General features: G+C 44.1%; 1 protein-coding gene across 4 annotated transcripts in view; it reads left to right on the top strand.

The window, feature by feature from the left end:
* Positions 1 to 2,538: 2,538 nt before the first annotated feature.
* DNAI3 (dynein axonemal intermediate chain 3) overlaps positions 2,539 to 16,961 on the top strand; it is a 63,758-nt gene continuing 49,335 nt past the window's right edge. For 2 of the 4 annotated variants that reach the window (XM_061633520.1, XM_061633525.1), the window contains exons 1-2: positions 2,539 to 2,651; positions 14,890 to 15,016. In XM_061633520.1, coding sequence (XP_061489504.1) covers positions 14,985 to 15,016 — 32 coding nt within the window. In that variant the 5' untranslated portion in view covers positions 2,539 to 2,651; positions 14,890 to 14,984. Of the gene's footprint in view, positions 2,652 to 14,889; positions 15,017 to 16,157; positions 16,199 to 16,961 lie in introns of those variants that run through there. The other 2 variants (XM_061633522.1, XM_061633521.1) reach the window with 2 other exon arrangements.

The raw sequence follows: 16,961 nt of genomic DNA on the forward strand, positions 1-16,961 counted from the left end.
ACTCCTAGCCACAGAATCCACTTGGACTTTACTGACAAGTTGGAATCCAAGAGTGCTCCCAGACTATGAACATGTTCCTTCAGAGTACAACTTCTCCCAGATCAGGTTGTACACCTAATTCCCAGACATGGAACCTCCCAAGCACCTCACTTCTGTCTTATTAGGATTTGGCCTCAGTTTATTGGGTTGCATCCAGCCCCTCACTGCCTCCAGTCACCAGGACCTCCAATTCCCACCTCCTTTAGTTGTTCCAGAAGGACACCATGGTGAATGGTGTCCAAAGCCAATGAATGGTCAAGAAGAACCAACAGAGGTGCATTGCCCTGTGTCTCTCCCGATAAAGGTCATCAATAAGGGCCATCAAGGCTGTTTTGGCACTGAAACCAGACTGGATAATGCATCATACTTCTAATACAATGGCTTCTAGCTGAGGGAAGTTTATAAATTTTATGCTTTACTATCTATATCTACTGAACATAAGAACAATTTGTAAAATGCCCTTAATGTTTCAGCTTGATGTACTGATCATAAGGACCCCCTCAATTGGTCTTAAAACTCATGATGGAAGAAAGAAGGCAACATCTGTGGTATATATAGTGCCTAATAGATCAAGAACTGTGCCCAGAGGATAATAGGTAGTCAGTACAGATGCTGGAACAATGGTATCGTGTTCTCTGTGACCCGCCTGTGTGAGGTGGCAGGCCACTACTTCCTATAGCTATTTAACCACCTGTACCACATAAAAGCAGTTTAGCCTCAGGTTTATGGCTACATAAATCCCAGTTTTTAGATTATGACTGGATGGCATTACAGAATCACACTTTTCTCGTAAGATTCAGGCTGTGGAAAGCATATGTGGCCACCACTGCCACCTGAGCTTCCTGGCATGTCTGAAGATCCAGAAGCACTCCAAAGCAGCAAACCTGAGAAACTTGAAGTGGCCAAATATTGGATCTTGATCTACACACAAACATATAAATCATAAGAACTGCTGCTATCATTACATCAGTATTCAGTTTTAGTTAGCTCTCCCACATGTGGTGTCCCACCTTGGGCAGACTTACAATAAACTTATTTTCCTCTCATAATTAAGTAAATCGATCAGGAGTTGAAGGGGCTAGGGCAAGAGTTCCCCAGGGCAGAAGGTATGATTCCAAGAGGACTGAAACCTCCACACTTTGTAGTTAGGAAATTAACCACAGGATGGATGGGTACCCAAAATGCCTTATAATTCTTGCTCCCTACTCAGGAACCGTGAATTTGGTTAGAGTTATTGAATAGTGAAGTAAAGGCACTCTGTACATTCTATACCAGCATTAGAATTACTTTGTAATTAACCTATTTTTTCACTAATACTCAAAAAAAACCTTGCGGTTTAAGAAGATACCTATAGCCCACAGATATTTCTATCAAACTTTAAAAAGCAGGAAATTGGGCAGCTATAATGAATGCACCAGAGGAGCAGGAGACCTGACCTCCTCTCTGAGATATTGTACTGCCCTACAAATTTGTCAAAATGCAAACACGATTTGGGTTGGTCTTTCACAGTCTAATCCACTTCCTGGGTAGCTTGGAAGAATTTGGTATCATGTGCCTCTGAGCATGTGGTGAGTGGTGGCAACACCTGCCATCTCCAAAAATGGAAAATTATATTTTTGTATGTTTGTTGGTGTAGGCTCCTCTATCTCAAATATAAAAGCCTCAGGGAGGAGTAGTTCAGTTCTGTAGAGGATAAAAGGAGCGGCAAGTTGAAAAGCGACAATTGTATCCCTTGTGCTTCGTCCTCCCTCTCCCCCCCTCCCCCGTTCCAGGTGCAGGAAAGAGTGAATACTGCGTGCATGACATTTCCGAATCTTTAATGAAATATTTTCAAGTCACAAAGTTACAATTATAAGAAGCAATCTCTTGGTATGTGGAGTGGAGGGGAAGATACTAGTCTGAATAGTTTCCTTTGACTGCATCTCCACAGAATCAGATGCAGTCCAAATAACGCTCAAGTATAATTAAGCTATTAAAGTAATTAGACGGGCTTAAAAGAAACAGTCTTGCGGCTGCATAGTCAGCCATAGACGCAAAAGCAGAAGTTTTGATTCTGCTGCAAAAGAGGGAGACCTGGTGAGGGGTGAATAGTGGTGATCCAGCTAGCGTCCGAACTTTTTCCAAGGTTCAGCCACAGACGGCATCTTTTGTCTTTCAAAAGTAGTTAGGAAGAAAATATAAAAGCCTCAGGGAGGAGGAGTTCAGTTCTGTAGAGGATAAAAGGAGCGGCAAGTTGAAAAGCGACGTTTATTGCTTTCAATGCCCGCCTGAAATGGGCTCAAAGGAAACGAACCCCAAAGCCTGTACAAAAGGAAGACGACAATCCCCAAGATGCACTGCGCGCCCCTTTTCACCGACGGCTATGAGAGGGCTAGCGCAGTGCATCTTGGGACTTATAGTCCATTCGATGCTGTTTGTAGTACTTTTATCCAGAAGCGTCCAATGGCTCTTCTTTTCAGAAGGGGCGGGTTAAACCCACAGAATGCTCATTAGCTCTTGCAACTGCCAGTCTTCAATAGCTGTTGACCATAGCAACTGAACGACGCCTGCTTTAGAAAGACAGCATTCGAAAGCAGAGAGAGAAAGGGAGAGAGGGATACACTTCCAGGCAGGTAAGTAGCGGAGAGGGAGGGAAATAGTGCAACTGCGTGGGAGCCTAGTTGCGTTGGGGCGTCCTATGGAGTCAGTAACTAACTAGCTGGCTGGAAGCTTGCAGCCAGCGTGTCACCATGTCCGAATTATTTATCAGTGGTTTCCTCCCAAAGTCTTTCATTGCCAGTCCCCCCCCCCCGTGCCTTAAAAAGACATTTTAACTGTGCTGTCCATTCCTACATACAAATCTAGGGCTCATCCAAACGGAGCGGGATAATCCACGTTTTCCATATCCAGTTCGTCATCTGACAGTCCTCACTTTGCCTGTTTGTTCGCTCTTTCCCAATAAAAAAACCTACTTTTTTTGCACCCACACACGCAGCGAGAGGACCCGTACTTCTCGCTTTTCCCCAGCTCCGCCCATAACACTCCCCCATCAGCCAATTGGTCCACAAAAATATGACATATGCTCCTCTCCCCCTTTGCAACAAAGCACAACAAGGCGCATGCACTTGAACATACGAGCGCGAAAGTTTGAATTTCCTGATGGTTTGGTAGTAGTGGCTGTAATGGAGTTCCTTGTCGCTCACCACTCTGGAGCACTGCTGGCCAGGGTGTGTGTGTCTCCAGGTGCCCCTGACCATCCAGGGGGATTGTGGGCAGTGCAAGGGATCAGCGCTTGTAATGGCATGGCGAATCTCACCGTAACCCTTGGGCTCATTCACTGCAGGGTTCAGCCCCGGACCGTTCTGCGGCTGGGCAGCAGGAATGCTGCCCCTGAAGGAAGCAAACAGCCCCCCATGGGTGGCCACTCTTGGCTCGGGCAGGGAATGCTGGCAAACAGCCCCCCGTGCTGCTGTGTCAATCTGCGCTGAAGCGACCAGCACAGGCTTTGTGGTGTTCCCTCTGATAAAAGAAACATGCAAACCACTTATATGCCTATAATTCCTGTATTTTTGTTTGTTTGCATTTGCGATATTTCGCAAAACTAACTGTATGCTTTTCTACCTTTACGCATATTAATGTTTCTGGAGATACACATGATTGCAATTCCACTTATTCCTCCAGAACAGCAAGTAATGATGTGTCATGTCTAGGAAGGTAGACCACCAGTCTCTATGGTTGCAGGTGGCTGAGATGCTCTAGCAAACCACTTATATGCCAATAATTCCTTTGGGTTTTTTGCTTGTATTTGTGATATTTCGCAAAAGCGACTGTATGCTTTTCAGCTCAGCTGGGCTGCAGAGAACCTGCAGGCTGTGGTTGAAATCGACAAGACTCAAAGAGAGTAGCCTTGCAGGCAGGAAAGCGAAATTGACGAAGGGTGCATGAGTGTCTGTAATCCAAGAGGAAAGCCTCTATTTCTCTTCTTCCCCCCTCTCCCTCGACTCTGGATGCCTGGAAGCAAAGACCAATACCTACAAGAAGGGCATTTGATGCGGGGTGTGTGTGTGTGTGTGTGAGGGGTGGGAGGTGGAGGTTAGGCAAAGATAAATATTTTCTCCCTTGAAAAAGTTTGCAAACAACCACAATTGCAGATCTTACCCTGATCGGCTGCCCAGTTTGCAGGCTGGCTAAAAATTAACCGCTGTTGCTGCTTCTGTGCAAATGTGCTTTTTTGCATCTGTGCAGTAGAAGTTGCAGCCCCCCCCCATACCACACCATTGCTCTGATAGGTTCCTTTTTCCTGGGCTTTCCCCAGACATTTGCGCACATGAGCAACAGTGGAAATATGTGATTGGCTGAAAATGAGGGAAGGGATATGGGGAACCGCCCAAGAACCGCCCATCAAATGCCCACAGCTGTAAAGTCCTCGGTATTGCATCCGAGTGCCTGAAGGTACAGTGGATGATTCCCGGTTTAAAAAAGCAAATCACATGATTTGCGGTATTGCAGGAGCGGATTTAACAGCGCGAAAATGTGCAAAAGCACGCGGCGTCATATGGACGACTGAAAAATAATGAACACACAAAGCGATAATGTCACACATTTTACAGTCGTCTGGATGAGCCCCTAGACACTATTGCACCCATTTCATAGAAAGAGAACTAATGACTTCCATCTTGTCTGATGTTGAACAAGAGATTTGATATTGTAGAGTTGGAAAAGGTTCAGAAAAGAGTGACCAAAATTATCAAGGGGATGGAGCAATTTCCCTGTGGAGAAAGGGGGTGTTTTAGGGGCTTTTTAGTTTAGAGAAAAGGCAAGTTAGAGGTGACATGACATAAGTGCATGGCATGGAGATAGTGGATAGAGAAAAGTTTTTCTCCGTCTCTCATACTACTAGAACCCAGTAGGAACATCCAGTGAATCTGAACATTGGAAGATTCACGCAGTGCATAGTTAAATTATGGAATTCACTCCCATAAGAGACAGTGATGGCCACCAACTTGGATAGATTCAAAAGAGGATTAAACAAATTAATGGAGCATAGGTGTGGTGTAGTGGTTAGAGTGTTGGACTAGGACCTGGGAGACCAGGGTTCAAATCCCCACAGAGCCATGAAGCTCACTGGGTGACCTCGGGCCAGTCATGGCCTCTCAGCCTCAGAGGGGGCAATGGTAAACCCCCTCTGAATACCGCTTACCATGAAAACCCTTTTCATATGGTTACCATAAGTTGGGATCGACTTGAAGGCAGTCCATTTTCATTTTTTTTCAAGGCTATCAGTGGCTACTAGCCATGATGGTGGTGGTCTGAAGGAATACCAGTTTTTGGAAACTGCAGGAGGGGAGAGTGCTCTCATGCTCAGATCCTGTTCATGGGCTTCCTATAGGCATCTGGTTGGCCACTGTGAGAACAGGATGCTGGACTTCATGGGTCATTGGCCTGATCCAGCAGGCTGTTCATATGTGAGCACTCAACTAGCCCATAATGATTCTTATGGATTGGATTGGCATCTGTTTATGCGAACTCAGGGCTGACCTACACAATGCTGCTTCACTCTGGCTCAAGGAGGAAAAACATAGAATCATAGAACCATAGAATTGTAGAGTTGGAAGGGGCCTATAAGGCCATCGAGTCAACTCCTTGCTCAATACAGGAATCCAGCTTAAAGCATACCTGACAGGTGCCTGTTCAGCTGTCTCTTGAATGCCTCCAGTGTTGGGAAGCCCACCACCTCCCTAGATAATTGGTTCCATTGTCGTACCGCTCTAACAGTTAGGAAGTTTTTCCTGATGTTCAATTGAAATCTGGTTTCCTGCAGCTTGAGCCCATTATTCCATGTCCTGTACTCTGGGACGATTGAGAAGAGATCCTGACCCTCCTCTGTGTGACAACCTTTCATGTACTTGAAGAGTGCTATCATATCTCCCCTCAGTCTTCTCTTCTCAAGGCTAAACATACCCAGCTTTTCCAGTCTGTCCTCATAGGACTTTGTTTCCAGTCCCCTGATCATCCTTGTTGCCCTTCTTGGAACCTGTTCCAGTTTGTCTGTGTCCTTCTTAAAATATGGTGTCCAGAACTGGATGCAGTACTCAAGATGAGGCCTAATGAGTGCCGAATACAGGAGAACCAATACTTCACCCGATTGGGAAGGAGTTTCTTTATGTAGTATCAGAGACTAGTCATCCATCTAGCCAAGTCTTCTCCAGAGCTACTATCAAGAATGCTTTGTCTGGGAGAGGCTACTGCTCAGGGCTGGCTCTGGGGCCTTATTGGTGACAATGGCAGCATAGCCGCACAGGGAGTTTACCAGTATAAGACTAATTAATTCAGCATGTCTGCATCTGCAAGCCAAGTGACAATTTTCAGCACATGCGGCAGGGTAGGGGAATTACAGGGTCAGTGAGGTGATCTGCATGAGTAAGGTAGAGAATCTGTAGCCCCCCAGGAGTTGCTGGCCTATACCTTCCACTATCCCTGACCATTGTTCATGCTGCCTGGGGCTGATGGGAACTGGAGTCCAACAACATCTGGAGGGCACCAGGTTCCCCACCTGTTCCTCACATTCCCTGGGCAATGTTACTCAAAACAGCGCTCAATGTGTTTCTTCTCCCTACAGGATTTGCTTGGCAATGCGTGAAGATGCCATGCAGTCCTAAAGAAAACAGAAAACAGAAAAGAAAAAGAAAATAAATAAATTGCATGTTGTGGCTGCTGGATTGTTAATAGGCCAGAGGGCAGCTTGACAATTGTCCAAAATAATTGGTCGGTGTTTTCTCAGACAGAGCTAACGATTGGGAGATATCTGGAGATTTATCAAGTATTTGTTATGCATGTTACATATGCATATCGTGTGGAGATAAGAGACAGAGGACAAAGTTTTTAAAAAGATAGAACTAGAGAAACCAGAAAGGAAGAATATATGGGAAAAAAATCTGATATGCAGTTAAAAAAATAATATTATGTACCCCATACAGCATCTATAAAACATATCTCTTTAGTGTAGGCCACTTAAATTTATTGCTGGAGAAATCTGACAAAATGTACAAGCAGATTACTTCCACATGTGCAGTGGTAGTGGTCTGTTGCAGCAAAAACAACAAAGAAACTTGTGGCACCTTAATATGGACACATTGTGACAAAAACGTATGTGGATCACAGTCCATTTCATCAGACGCATCTTCCTGTCTGGTAGTAATATTCTACCAGTTTTAATACTGTAAATTGTTTAATTTGATTTTAATCTAGACTTTTGTATGTTTTTAATTATATGTGTGCTTTTATCTGGAAGCCGCTGTGAGTTCCAGTTTTGGAAAAAGGGTGGGGTAAAAATAATGATAATAAATAAATAAATAAATAAATAATATTCTCAGCTTGTTTTATGTTGCAAACACACAAAATAACACAGCAATCCAATACACTCTGGCCCCAGGGACATGGTAGAACCATCTGAGGCCCGCTGTAATGAATTTGCTAGGCACTTCTAGGATAAAATCTTTAGCATCCGCCAGGACTTAGACTCCAGTGTTATAGCAGGTGAATCAAACGAGGTATCCAGAGCACAGCCTTGTCCCAATTTCTTGGATGAATTTCAGTTGGTACAGCTTGAGCATGTTGACAAGGTACTTGGACAGGTTCATGCAACCACTTCTGTGCTGGATCCTTGCCCTTCTTGGCTAATAAAAGCTAGCAGGGATGGAACAGCCGGCTGGGCCAGGGAAGTGATTAATGCCTCTCTGCGAGAGGGGGTGGTCCCTGGCTGCCTGAAAGAGGCAGTAGTGAGACCACTCCTGAAGAGGTCCTCCCTGTACCCAGAAAATCTTAATAACTATAGGCTGGTAGCAAATGTTCCATTCCTGTGCAGGGTCCTGGAACGAGTGGTTGCAGGCCAGCTCCAGACACTCTTGGATGAGACCAATTATCTGGATCCATTTCAGTCGAGTTTCAGGCCTGGTTTTGGCATGGAAACAGCCTTGGTCGCCCTGTATGATGACCTTTGTCGGGAGAGAGACAGGGGGAGTGTGACTCTGTTGATTCTCCTTGATCTCTCACCAGCTTTCGATACCATCGACCATGGTATCCTCCTGGGGAGACTAGCTGAGTTGGGAGTGGGAGGTACTGCATTGCAGTGATTCCACTACTACTTGGCAGGTCGCCTCCAGAAGGTGGTGCTTGGGGAACATTACTCAGCACCCTGGACTCTCCAGTATGGGGTTCTGAGGGATCAGTTCTGTCCCCCATGCTGTTCAACATCTACATGAAACCATTGGGTGCGGTCATCCGGAGCTTTGGAGTGTGTTGCCATCAGTATGCTGATGACACACAGCTCTATTTCTCCTTTTCATCTTCTTCAGGTGAGGCTGTCAATGTGCTGAACCAGTGCCTGGCTGCGACAACGGACTGGATGAGGGCTAATAAACTGAGGTGGGTGGGTGGTTCTTCTGACCAGATGGTGGATGTCCAACCTGTCCTGGATGGGGTTGCACTCCCCCTGAAGGAGCAGGTTTGTACCTTGGGGGTACATCTCTGTTACTTGAGGCTCAAGTAGCCTCGGTGGCACGGAGTGCCTTCTACCAACTTCGGTTGGTGGCCCAACTACGTCCCTATCGGGACAGGGATAACTTGGCTTCAGTTGTCCATGCTCTGGTAACCTCCAAATTAGATTACTGCAATGCACTATATGTGGGGCTGCCTTTGAAGATGGTTCGGAAACTGCAGCTTGTGCAAAATGCAGTGGCCAGATTGGTAACAGGGACCAGATGGTGCAAACATATAAAACTGATTCTGGCCCGCTTGCATTGGCTGCCCGTATGTTTCCGAGCTCAATTCAAGGTGCTGGCTTTGACATATAAAGCCTTACATGGCTTGGGATGACAATACCTGATGGAACATCTCTCCCGATATGAACCCACCCGTACACTACGTTCAAGATCAATGGCCCTCTTCCGGGTGCCTACTCCAAGGGAAGCTCGGAGGGTGGCAACAAGGGAGAGGGCCTTCTCAGTGGTGGCCCCCAAATTATGGAATGATACCTTTGATGAGGTGCGTCTGGCGCCAACACTGTTATCTTTTTGGCACCAGGTCAAGACTTTCCTCTTCTCCCAGGCATTTTAGCATGTGTTTTAAATTGTTTTTATATTGTTTTAAATTTTAAAATTGTGTTTTAAATTGTTTTTATATTGTTTTAAATTTTAAAATTGTGTTTTAAATTGTTTTTAAAATATGTATTTTAAATTGTATATTTATTTTAATGTTTTTGATTACTGTAAACCGCCCAGAGAGCTTCGGCTATGGGGCAGTATACAAGTGCAAACAAAAAACAAACAAACAAACAGACAGACAGACAGACAGATAGATAGCCAAGGCCTGTAATCAGAGTGCTGCATCCTCTGGAGTTTAGTAGAGAGTTCTCTCTTTACTATAGACCATGGTTAGGGATCCTAGCTTTGCTTTTCAAATCATACAGGAATCCAGTCCATATGTTGCAAAATCTTGAATAAGAGTACTTATAAACAGCTAGCATCTGCTAAGGCAGCTGCACAAGAAGTTGTCTTTCCAGGGAGCTAGAGCCAACTGAAGCCTTATGCCAGCTAGCCAGACCTGAAGTACAGTAGGCTTTGCCTCCTTGGAGGAGCTGGCTGGTTGATGAAAGGGCCTTTGCATTACCTTGTAGTCTTTAGCTTTTGTGAGGCTACCTCACCTGCCTCAGCCTCTGAGTCAGAGGATGGTGCTCTCCTCCAGCCAGGAACATCCTGAATAAGTTACTGGTGATTCTACCCCTGAACTGGCAGTAATTCTGCCTTCAGGGGTAGGGAGAAGCAGGGGGGTGGGGGAATTGTGATTCTATTAGCTTGAACCTAATCCTTGGCTGCATGCTGCAAGGTCCCCAGATCAATAGTCATGGCACCCTAGAATCATAGAATAGTAAAGTTGGAAGGGGCCTATAAGGCCATCAAGTCAAACCCCCTGCTCAGTGCAGGAACCCAGCTTAAAGCATACCCAACAGGTGGCTGTCCAGCTCCTCTTGAATGCCTTTAGTGTTGGAGAGCCTACTACCTCCCTAGGTAATTGGTTCCATTGCTCTATCAGATAGGAAGTTTTTCCTGATGTTCAGCTGAAATCTGGTTTCCTGTAACTTGAGCCATTATCCTGTGTCCTGCACTCTGGAATGATGAAGAAGATATCCTGGCCCTCCTCTGTGTGACAACCTTTCAAGTACTTGAAGAGTGCTATCATATCTCCCCTCAGTCTTCTCTTCTTAAGGCTAAACATGCCTAGTTCTTTCAGCCTATCCTCATAGAGCTTTGTTTCCAGTCCCCTGATCATCCTTGTTGCCCTCCCCTGAACCTGTTCCAGTTTATCTGCATCCTTCTTAAAGTGCAGTGTCCAGAACTGGATGCAGTACTCAAGATGAGGCCTAATCAGTACCAAATAGAGGGGAACTAATATTTCACACGATTTGGAAACAATGCTTCTGTTAATGCAGCCTAATAGCATTTGCCTTTTTTGCAGCCACATTGCACTGTTGGCTTATATTCAGCTTGTGACCACAACAATTCCAAGATCCTTCTTGCATGTAGTATTGCTGAGCCAAGTATCTCCCATCTTATAACTGTGCATTTGGTTTATTTTTCTTAGGTGTAGAAGTTTGCACTTATCCTTGTTAATTTTCATTGTGTTGTTTTCAGCCCAGTGCTCCAGCCCATCAAGATCCCTTTGAATTTTGATTCTGTCTTACGAGGTATTGTCTATCTCTCCCAATTTTATATCATCTGCACATTTGATAACCATTTCCTTCACCTCTTCATCCAAGCCATTAATAAAAATGTTGAAGAGCACTGGGCCCGGATTGAGCCTTGCAGTACCCCGCTCGTTACCTCCCCCCAGTTTGAGAAGGATCCTTTGATAACCACCCTTTGAGTATGATTCTATAGCCCACTGTGGATCCACTTGATAGTTGTTCCATCCAGCCCACATTTGCTTAGCTTGCTAATCAGAATATCATGTGGCACTTTGTCAAAAGCTTTGCTGAAGTCAAGATATATTATGTTCACAGCATCCCCACAGTCTACCAGGGAGGTTACCCAATCAAAAAATGAGATAAGATGAGTCTGGCAGGATATGTTCTTCATAAATCCATGTTGGCTTCTAGTAATCACTGGTTTGTTTTCAAGGAACTTACAGATTGACCGTTTTATCAACTGCTCCAGAATTTTCCCAGGGATTAATGTCAGGCTGACTGGTCTGTAGTTCTCAGGTTCCTCCTTTTCGCCCTTTATGAAGATAGGGGTAACATTAGTCCTCCTCCAGTTATCTGGCACTTCACCCATCCTCCACAATTTTGCAAATAAAACAGACAGTGGTTCCGAGAGTTCTTCAGCCAGTTCATTCAATACTCTAGGATGCCGTTCATCGGGCTCTAGAGATTTGAACTCATTCAAAGAAATTAGGTATTCCTTGACCATATGTCTATCAATCTCAACCTGTAATCCTGCCCTTTCACGTTTCTCAGGAGGGTCTTTTGGGAGAAGACTGAGCCAAAGTAGCTGTATCACCATTGAGTAGCTGTATCACCATTTATTTTCTATATCTTTTACTTTGGATGTTCTTGAAGAAAGCTTTTTTGTTACTTTTAGCATCTCTTGCTAACCTCAGCTCATTCTCAGCTGTACCCTTCCTGACGCCATTCCGACAATTAGGTGAAACCTGTCTGTACTCTTCCTTTGTGGCCTGGTCTTCCTTCTACTTCCACATACAGGAAGATGACCTTTGTCTTTTGGACATCTCTAAGCTTTTTGTGAAGCCACATTGGCTTCTACTGCTGTCTTCCACCTTTTTTTCTTGTTGGAATTGTTTGCCATTGTGCTTTTAGAATTTCCTTTTTTAGAAACTCCGTTTTCTCACAAGTACTCAAATGTTAGATCATTTTAAAATTTGTTTTCTGAAAGAAGCATAGATCTTCAAGGATTGAGGTGTCATTTTTTAAATATAAAACCTTTATGTTTTACCTGTGTGTATTCTGATGATTCAGTTCTTTCGTACTGGAATAATTTACTTTCTTTAATGGGTACTGCACATAAACATGACATCTAAATAGTTCAATCTGGTCACCAATTAATCATCCTTTCTTCTTGGTGTAGACAGCATTCATGCCTTTGCTGATAACTAATTAACTTTTCTTCCCTTGAGCACCTAGCAACATGGTAGTTTAGTTTCATAACACTAAATATTTCAGTCCATTAGATAATCAGAAGAACATACTTCCCTGTTTTGTTGCTTTCTTGTCTTAGTTAATATAAAATACTGCACTTAAATACAGAGTTAACAGTCATCTGAAGTTTTGCTAATGCACTGTCAGTTTTAAACATTATTTTATGACTCTAGAATTATAGGTTAGCCATATACCCAACTACAGACAACCCACCTAAAACAGCAACAGCTAGCTATCTTTTGCTCCAATGAAAGTTTAATTGAAAGTATTTTAATTAACCCAAAAAGGTACTGGAAAAGACTGGGCAAGATAGAATTAATTTTTTGTCCCTAAAGACCAAACATTTACATAGGCATATAGGAAGCTACCTTATATGGAATCAAACTATTGGTCCATCTAGCTCAGTATTATCTACACTAACTGATAGCAACTCTGAAGACTTTCGGGCAGGGGGCTGTCTGTATGCAAGGCAGATGTTCTGCCACTGAGCTATGGCCCTTCCCCTAACTGTTGTCTACCTAAAGGTTGGAGGAGAAAACAACTGACCATTAGGAGGCTTGGACACAACCCACCAGGAATTTCTCCATCCTAAGTGTATTACATGACATTCTGTTGTGTTCTTCCACAACTCTTGTTTCAAAGAGTGCAGGAGAAATGGAAATGAAAGTGCTGTACCCCATTGTTGATGTAGAATAAAAAGAGAGTAGCAGGACCTTTTCAGAAACTGCAGCCTCTGATCTTGATGTCTTTCTCTAATCCTAGTTGTGTCATGTCTGTGGTTACTAAGTGAGGTAAATGATGTTCTTTTTATGCACAGAGGTGTTAAAATTACTTCACATCTTACAGAACTAACACTTAAAACAGGTTCTGATGACCTGAGGCTCACATATAGTCCTGGAGAAACTCGGTTTTGTGACCTCCACCAGGAGACAAAATGACTATGTCTGTATTTGGCAGTTTGGGGTGTAATTTGTACTATTATGCAGTTTTGTTCAGATGACACGTCCTGATTTGTGCTCCACTTCCAAGTCTGGCTTCTCAAAATTTAGAATCCCAAATAATATGCACCAAATTGACCAATTGAGCTTATTGGCAGGAGATTCAAGGCAGACAAAATGAAGAAATATTTGATAATGCATATAATTCATTTATGGCAAGGGTGGGGAACCTCAGCCTTGGGGTGGGGGGATGTGGCCCTATGGGCATTTCTATATTGCTCGTGGATCTCTCCCCAGGTTACACTCCCTCTCCCAAGGCCGCAACCAGTCAGTAGTTGTTGTCACTCAATCCCTCACTGGCTTTCAGTACTAATGGCCATGATATCCTCTGTGGGATGGGACCTGGGAGTTGGTAGCACTGTACTCCAGTGGTTCTGCTCCTACTTGAAGGACTTCACAGAGAATGGCTTTGAGTGACTTGTCTGCCAGCCACCTGGCATTTGTGCTGCGAGCTCCCTAGGAGTGCCATCTTGTCCATAATGTGTTTTAACATCTACTTGAAGTCATTGGGAGTATACATTAGGAGATTTGGAGCAAGATGACACCAGTGTGCTGATGACACTTAGCTCTGCCTCTCTTTAACATCTGAATAAAGTGAGGTTTAACAATCATTTCCTCTTGCTGAAGAACTTTGGGAATTAGAGCTCTGTGTAGGGAATAGGGGTTTCCCAACAACTCTTAGCACCATTAACAAACTACAGCTGTCAGGATTTTGGGGGGGAAGCCATGACTGTCTGAAGTGGTATGATACTGCTTTAAATATATCGTGCAGATGGGGCACAATCACAAGATAAGACAGTTTAAAAAGAAATATATATATTTTAGGGTTGCCAGGTCAGAAGCATCCCAAAACCTGAGATTTTAGGGGCGGGCCCAAGTGATGTCATGGAGCGGGCCTGAGTGATGTCACGGGGCGGGCCCAAATGATGACATTAAGCATGATACATTAAGCATCAACCACAGTTGCTTGGAGCGTACAATTAAAACAAAATCTGACTGGAAATTAAGCTAGACATCTTAGCTAAAAGATGGAGCCTGGGTAGGGAACATTTAATCTCGCCTACTTGCTTTCGGCAAGAAGGGTTTAAGTGCCTTCAGGCCAGGCCAGTCACCAGAAGGTCACTGTATGAAGAAAGGAGCCTAGTGTTGTGGAAATGTTAGATGGGAGCATTCAGGAGTAAAGATGGATGCCCCTGAAGGCTGCAATTCTAAACACACGTACTAAGGGACTAAGCCCCCATAGAACTCAACAGGACTTACTTCTGAGTAGATATAGCTGGGATTGTGCTGTTGGTAAAGCTTGACTTGGGATCCTCTGCAAAGACATCCATATCCAAGCAGGGTTGGCAATGCCCTGCCCTTATCTTTTAATGTGGCTTCTCCAAACTTCTTTACAGATTTGACCCTTCACTTCAGAAAGAGGTCTGAGAAATGAGTAAGAGTAAGAAGATTCTCTACCCTTTCTGTCTGCATAGATGCCCTCATCCTTCCCCTGCGCCCAGCAGAAGCTCTGGGCCAGGCAGGACGCAGTGGCATCTCATAGAGGACACCCTCCCCTTTCATGGGGTGTATGATTTGTCCTGGCCCAGAGCAGATGTTGCGGTGAGCACCCCCAATTACTTATTTTTCCTGTATGTCTTTTTCTGCTTTGATTTTGTATAGATGCTCCTTTCTGTGCCCTGCGCCCAGCAGAAGCTCTGGGCCAGGCGGGACGCAGTGGCATCTCGTAGAGGACACCCTCCCCTTTCCTGGGGTATATGATTTGTGCTGTCCCAGAGCAGAGTTCGGGGTGGGTACCCCCAGTTACTTATTTTTTTCTATGTGTTCTTGTCCATTTTGATTTTGCATAATGCACCCGTGCGTGCCCGGTGCCCAGCAGAAGCTTTGGGCCAGACGGGATGCACTGGCATCTCGTAGAGGACACCCTCCCCTTTCCTGGGGAATGTGATTTGTCCTGTCCCAGAGCAGAGTTTGTGGTGGGCACCCCCAGTTACTTATTTTTTATGATTTTATGACATCATTATGTATTTATGATAATATCAGAAGCCTGATTATTTTGATTGCATAAATGTATTGTTATTCTTGGCGGGGAGAGTCCCCCGATCACAGTGATATATCATACAGGGTACCCCAACATATATTTTGGGGTTCAGAGACATGTTAAGTTTGGTTTGAAGTTGCTGTAGTTGTCAACTCTTCTTTTTTAGTGTTTTGAACTTTCAAGCAAATAAGGAACTGGGAACTAGGAACCAACTTCAGCGTCGTATCAGTTAAATAGATTAAACAGTCGCGGGGGGCGGCTGACGTTTTGGTGTATATCTCGGGAACCAGACCACCTAGAAACTTATTTTTTTAAAAAAATTGAAGCAGAGAGTCTGGAGATTAAGGGGTGCTAGCCAGAGAGCCAGAAGGGCCCCCCAAAAACCGGAGACTCCAGCCAAAAACCAGAGACCTGGTAACTCTAATATATTTCCATCTTTCTGAAGATCTGGTTTATGGAAATTTATCTGACTTTAAACTTTATTTATTTGTTTGTTACAAAATCCCTACACCCTGCTGTTCCTCCAGACTGGAGCTCAGGGCATCTAAAGCTAGCCTGCCCAGGGTGGACTGATAAAGTGCTGTTGATACACCTGAAGAGTGGCCCACGTGGCAGTTAGTAATGTGATTTGCAATGTCCCACCTTTCTGCCTTTTTTGCCCTGTATTTCCTTGTTTCACTGTTATTACAAGTCCTGCTAAGCCAGAGCCAGGAAATCTTTTTCATCCCAGAGGCAGCATTCCCTTCTGGGCAACCTTCTGCGGGCCACAGGCCAGTGGTGGCCAGGGTCAGAGGCAAAAGTGGATGGAACAACTAATGTAACTGTTAACCCTTGTACGGTAGGCTAGTTTCTACACACACTCACACACCCCTCTCTGTCTTCCATTCAGACAAGCAAGAGGCATTATTAGAGCTCAAGGACACATTCCAGGTAAGCAAAAACACCTGGGGTGCAAAGCAGGGCCTGTGAAGAGTCAGACCTGTGGAGAGTTCCCCCACCTTGTGCTGAACAGTTCTCATAGCCAGAACATTGCTGTTTTTATTAATCTCTTATCTTAAAGTGTGTGTGTATTTATTGATAGAACTCTTTTGATCTAATAAAATTAATGAACGAATGATCCAATGTTAGGATGGCTCTGCAAAGAGCAAATGAGTAATTGAAACGCTAGTGGTAGGCAAGGAACAGGAAATGACCACCCAAGCAAGAGACTTTCTGTGTAGAATTATATGGGGCTTATTTCTGAATAAACAGATTTAGAATCTTGCCTGTGGGGCACTGAAACGTTTTATGGGGAATGTAGTATTATATTACTTAAATGTGGAGCCACAGTTTTAATTCTACTTCCATCAAGTTATGAAAGAGCAACACCTTACCAGCACTTTAACAGTGTCTTTCGTCCCTTTTCATTTCATACACTCCAGCATTATTAGTGGACTGTAGCAATCTGCCTATATTAATCAACTTCCCTCACTCATTCTTGATATCAAGCATTCTCTCCCAAGTTTTCAAAATTTTACAAGAACTCAAAAAGGAGGAATGAAGTTACATACAATAAATAAATAAATAAAAGCTTAGAGTGATCAGTTCGATAAGTAGCTGTTTTCAGGAACTTTCTGCCTTGGTTTGTAAATTGCTTTCCTAAAATTAGCTCTGTGATTAATTTCAGAAACGCCAGTGTTGACTCTCTTCATGT

This window comes from Rhineura floridana, chromosome 6 (genome assembly GCF_030035675.1).
Source record: "Rhineura floridana isolate rRhiFlo1 chromosome 6, rRhiFlo1.hap2, whole genome shotgun sequence".
Classification (NCBI taxonomy): Eukaryota; Metazoa; Chordata; class Lepidosauria; order Squamata; family Rhineuridae; genus Rhineura; species Rhineura floridana.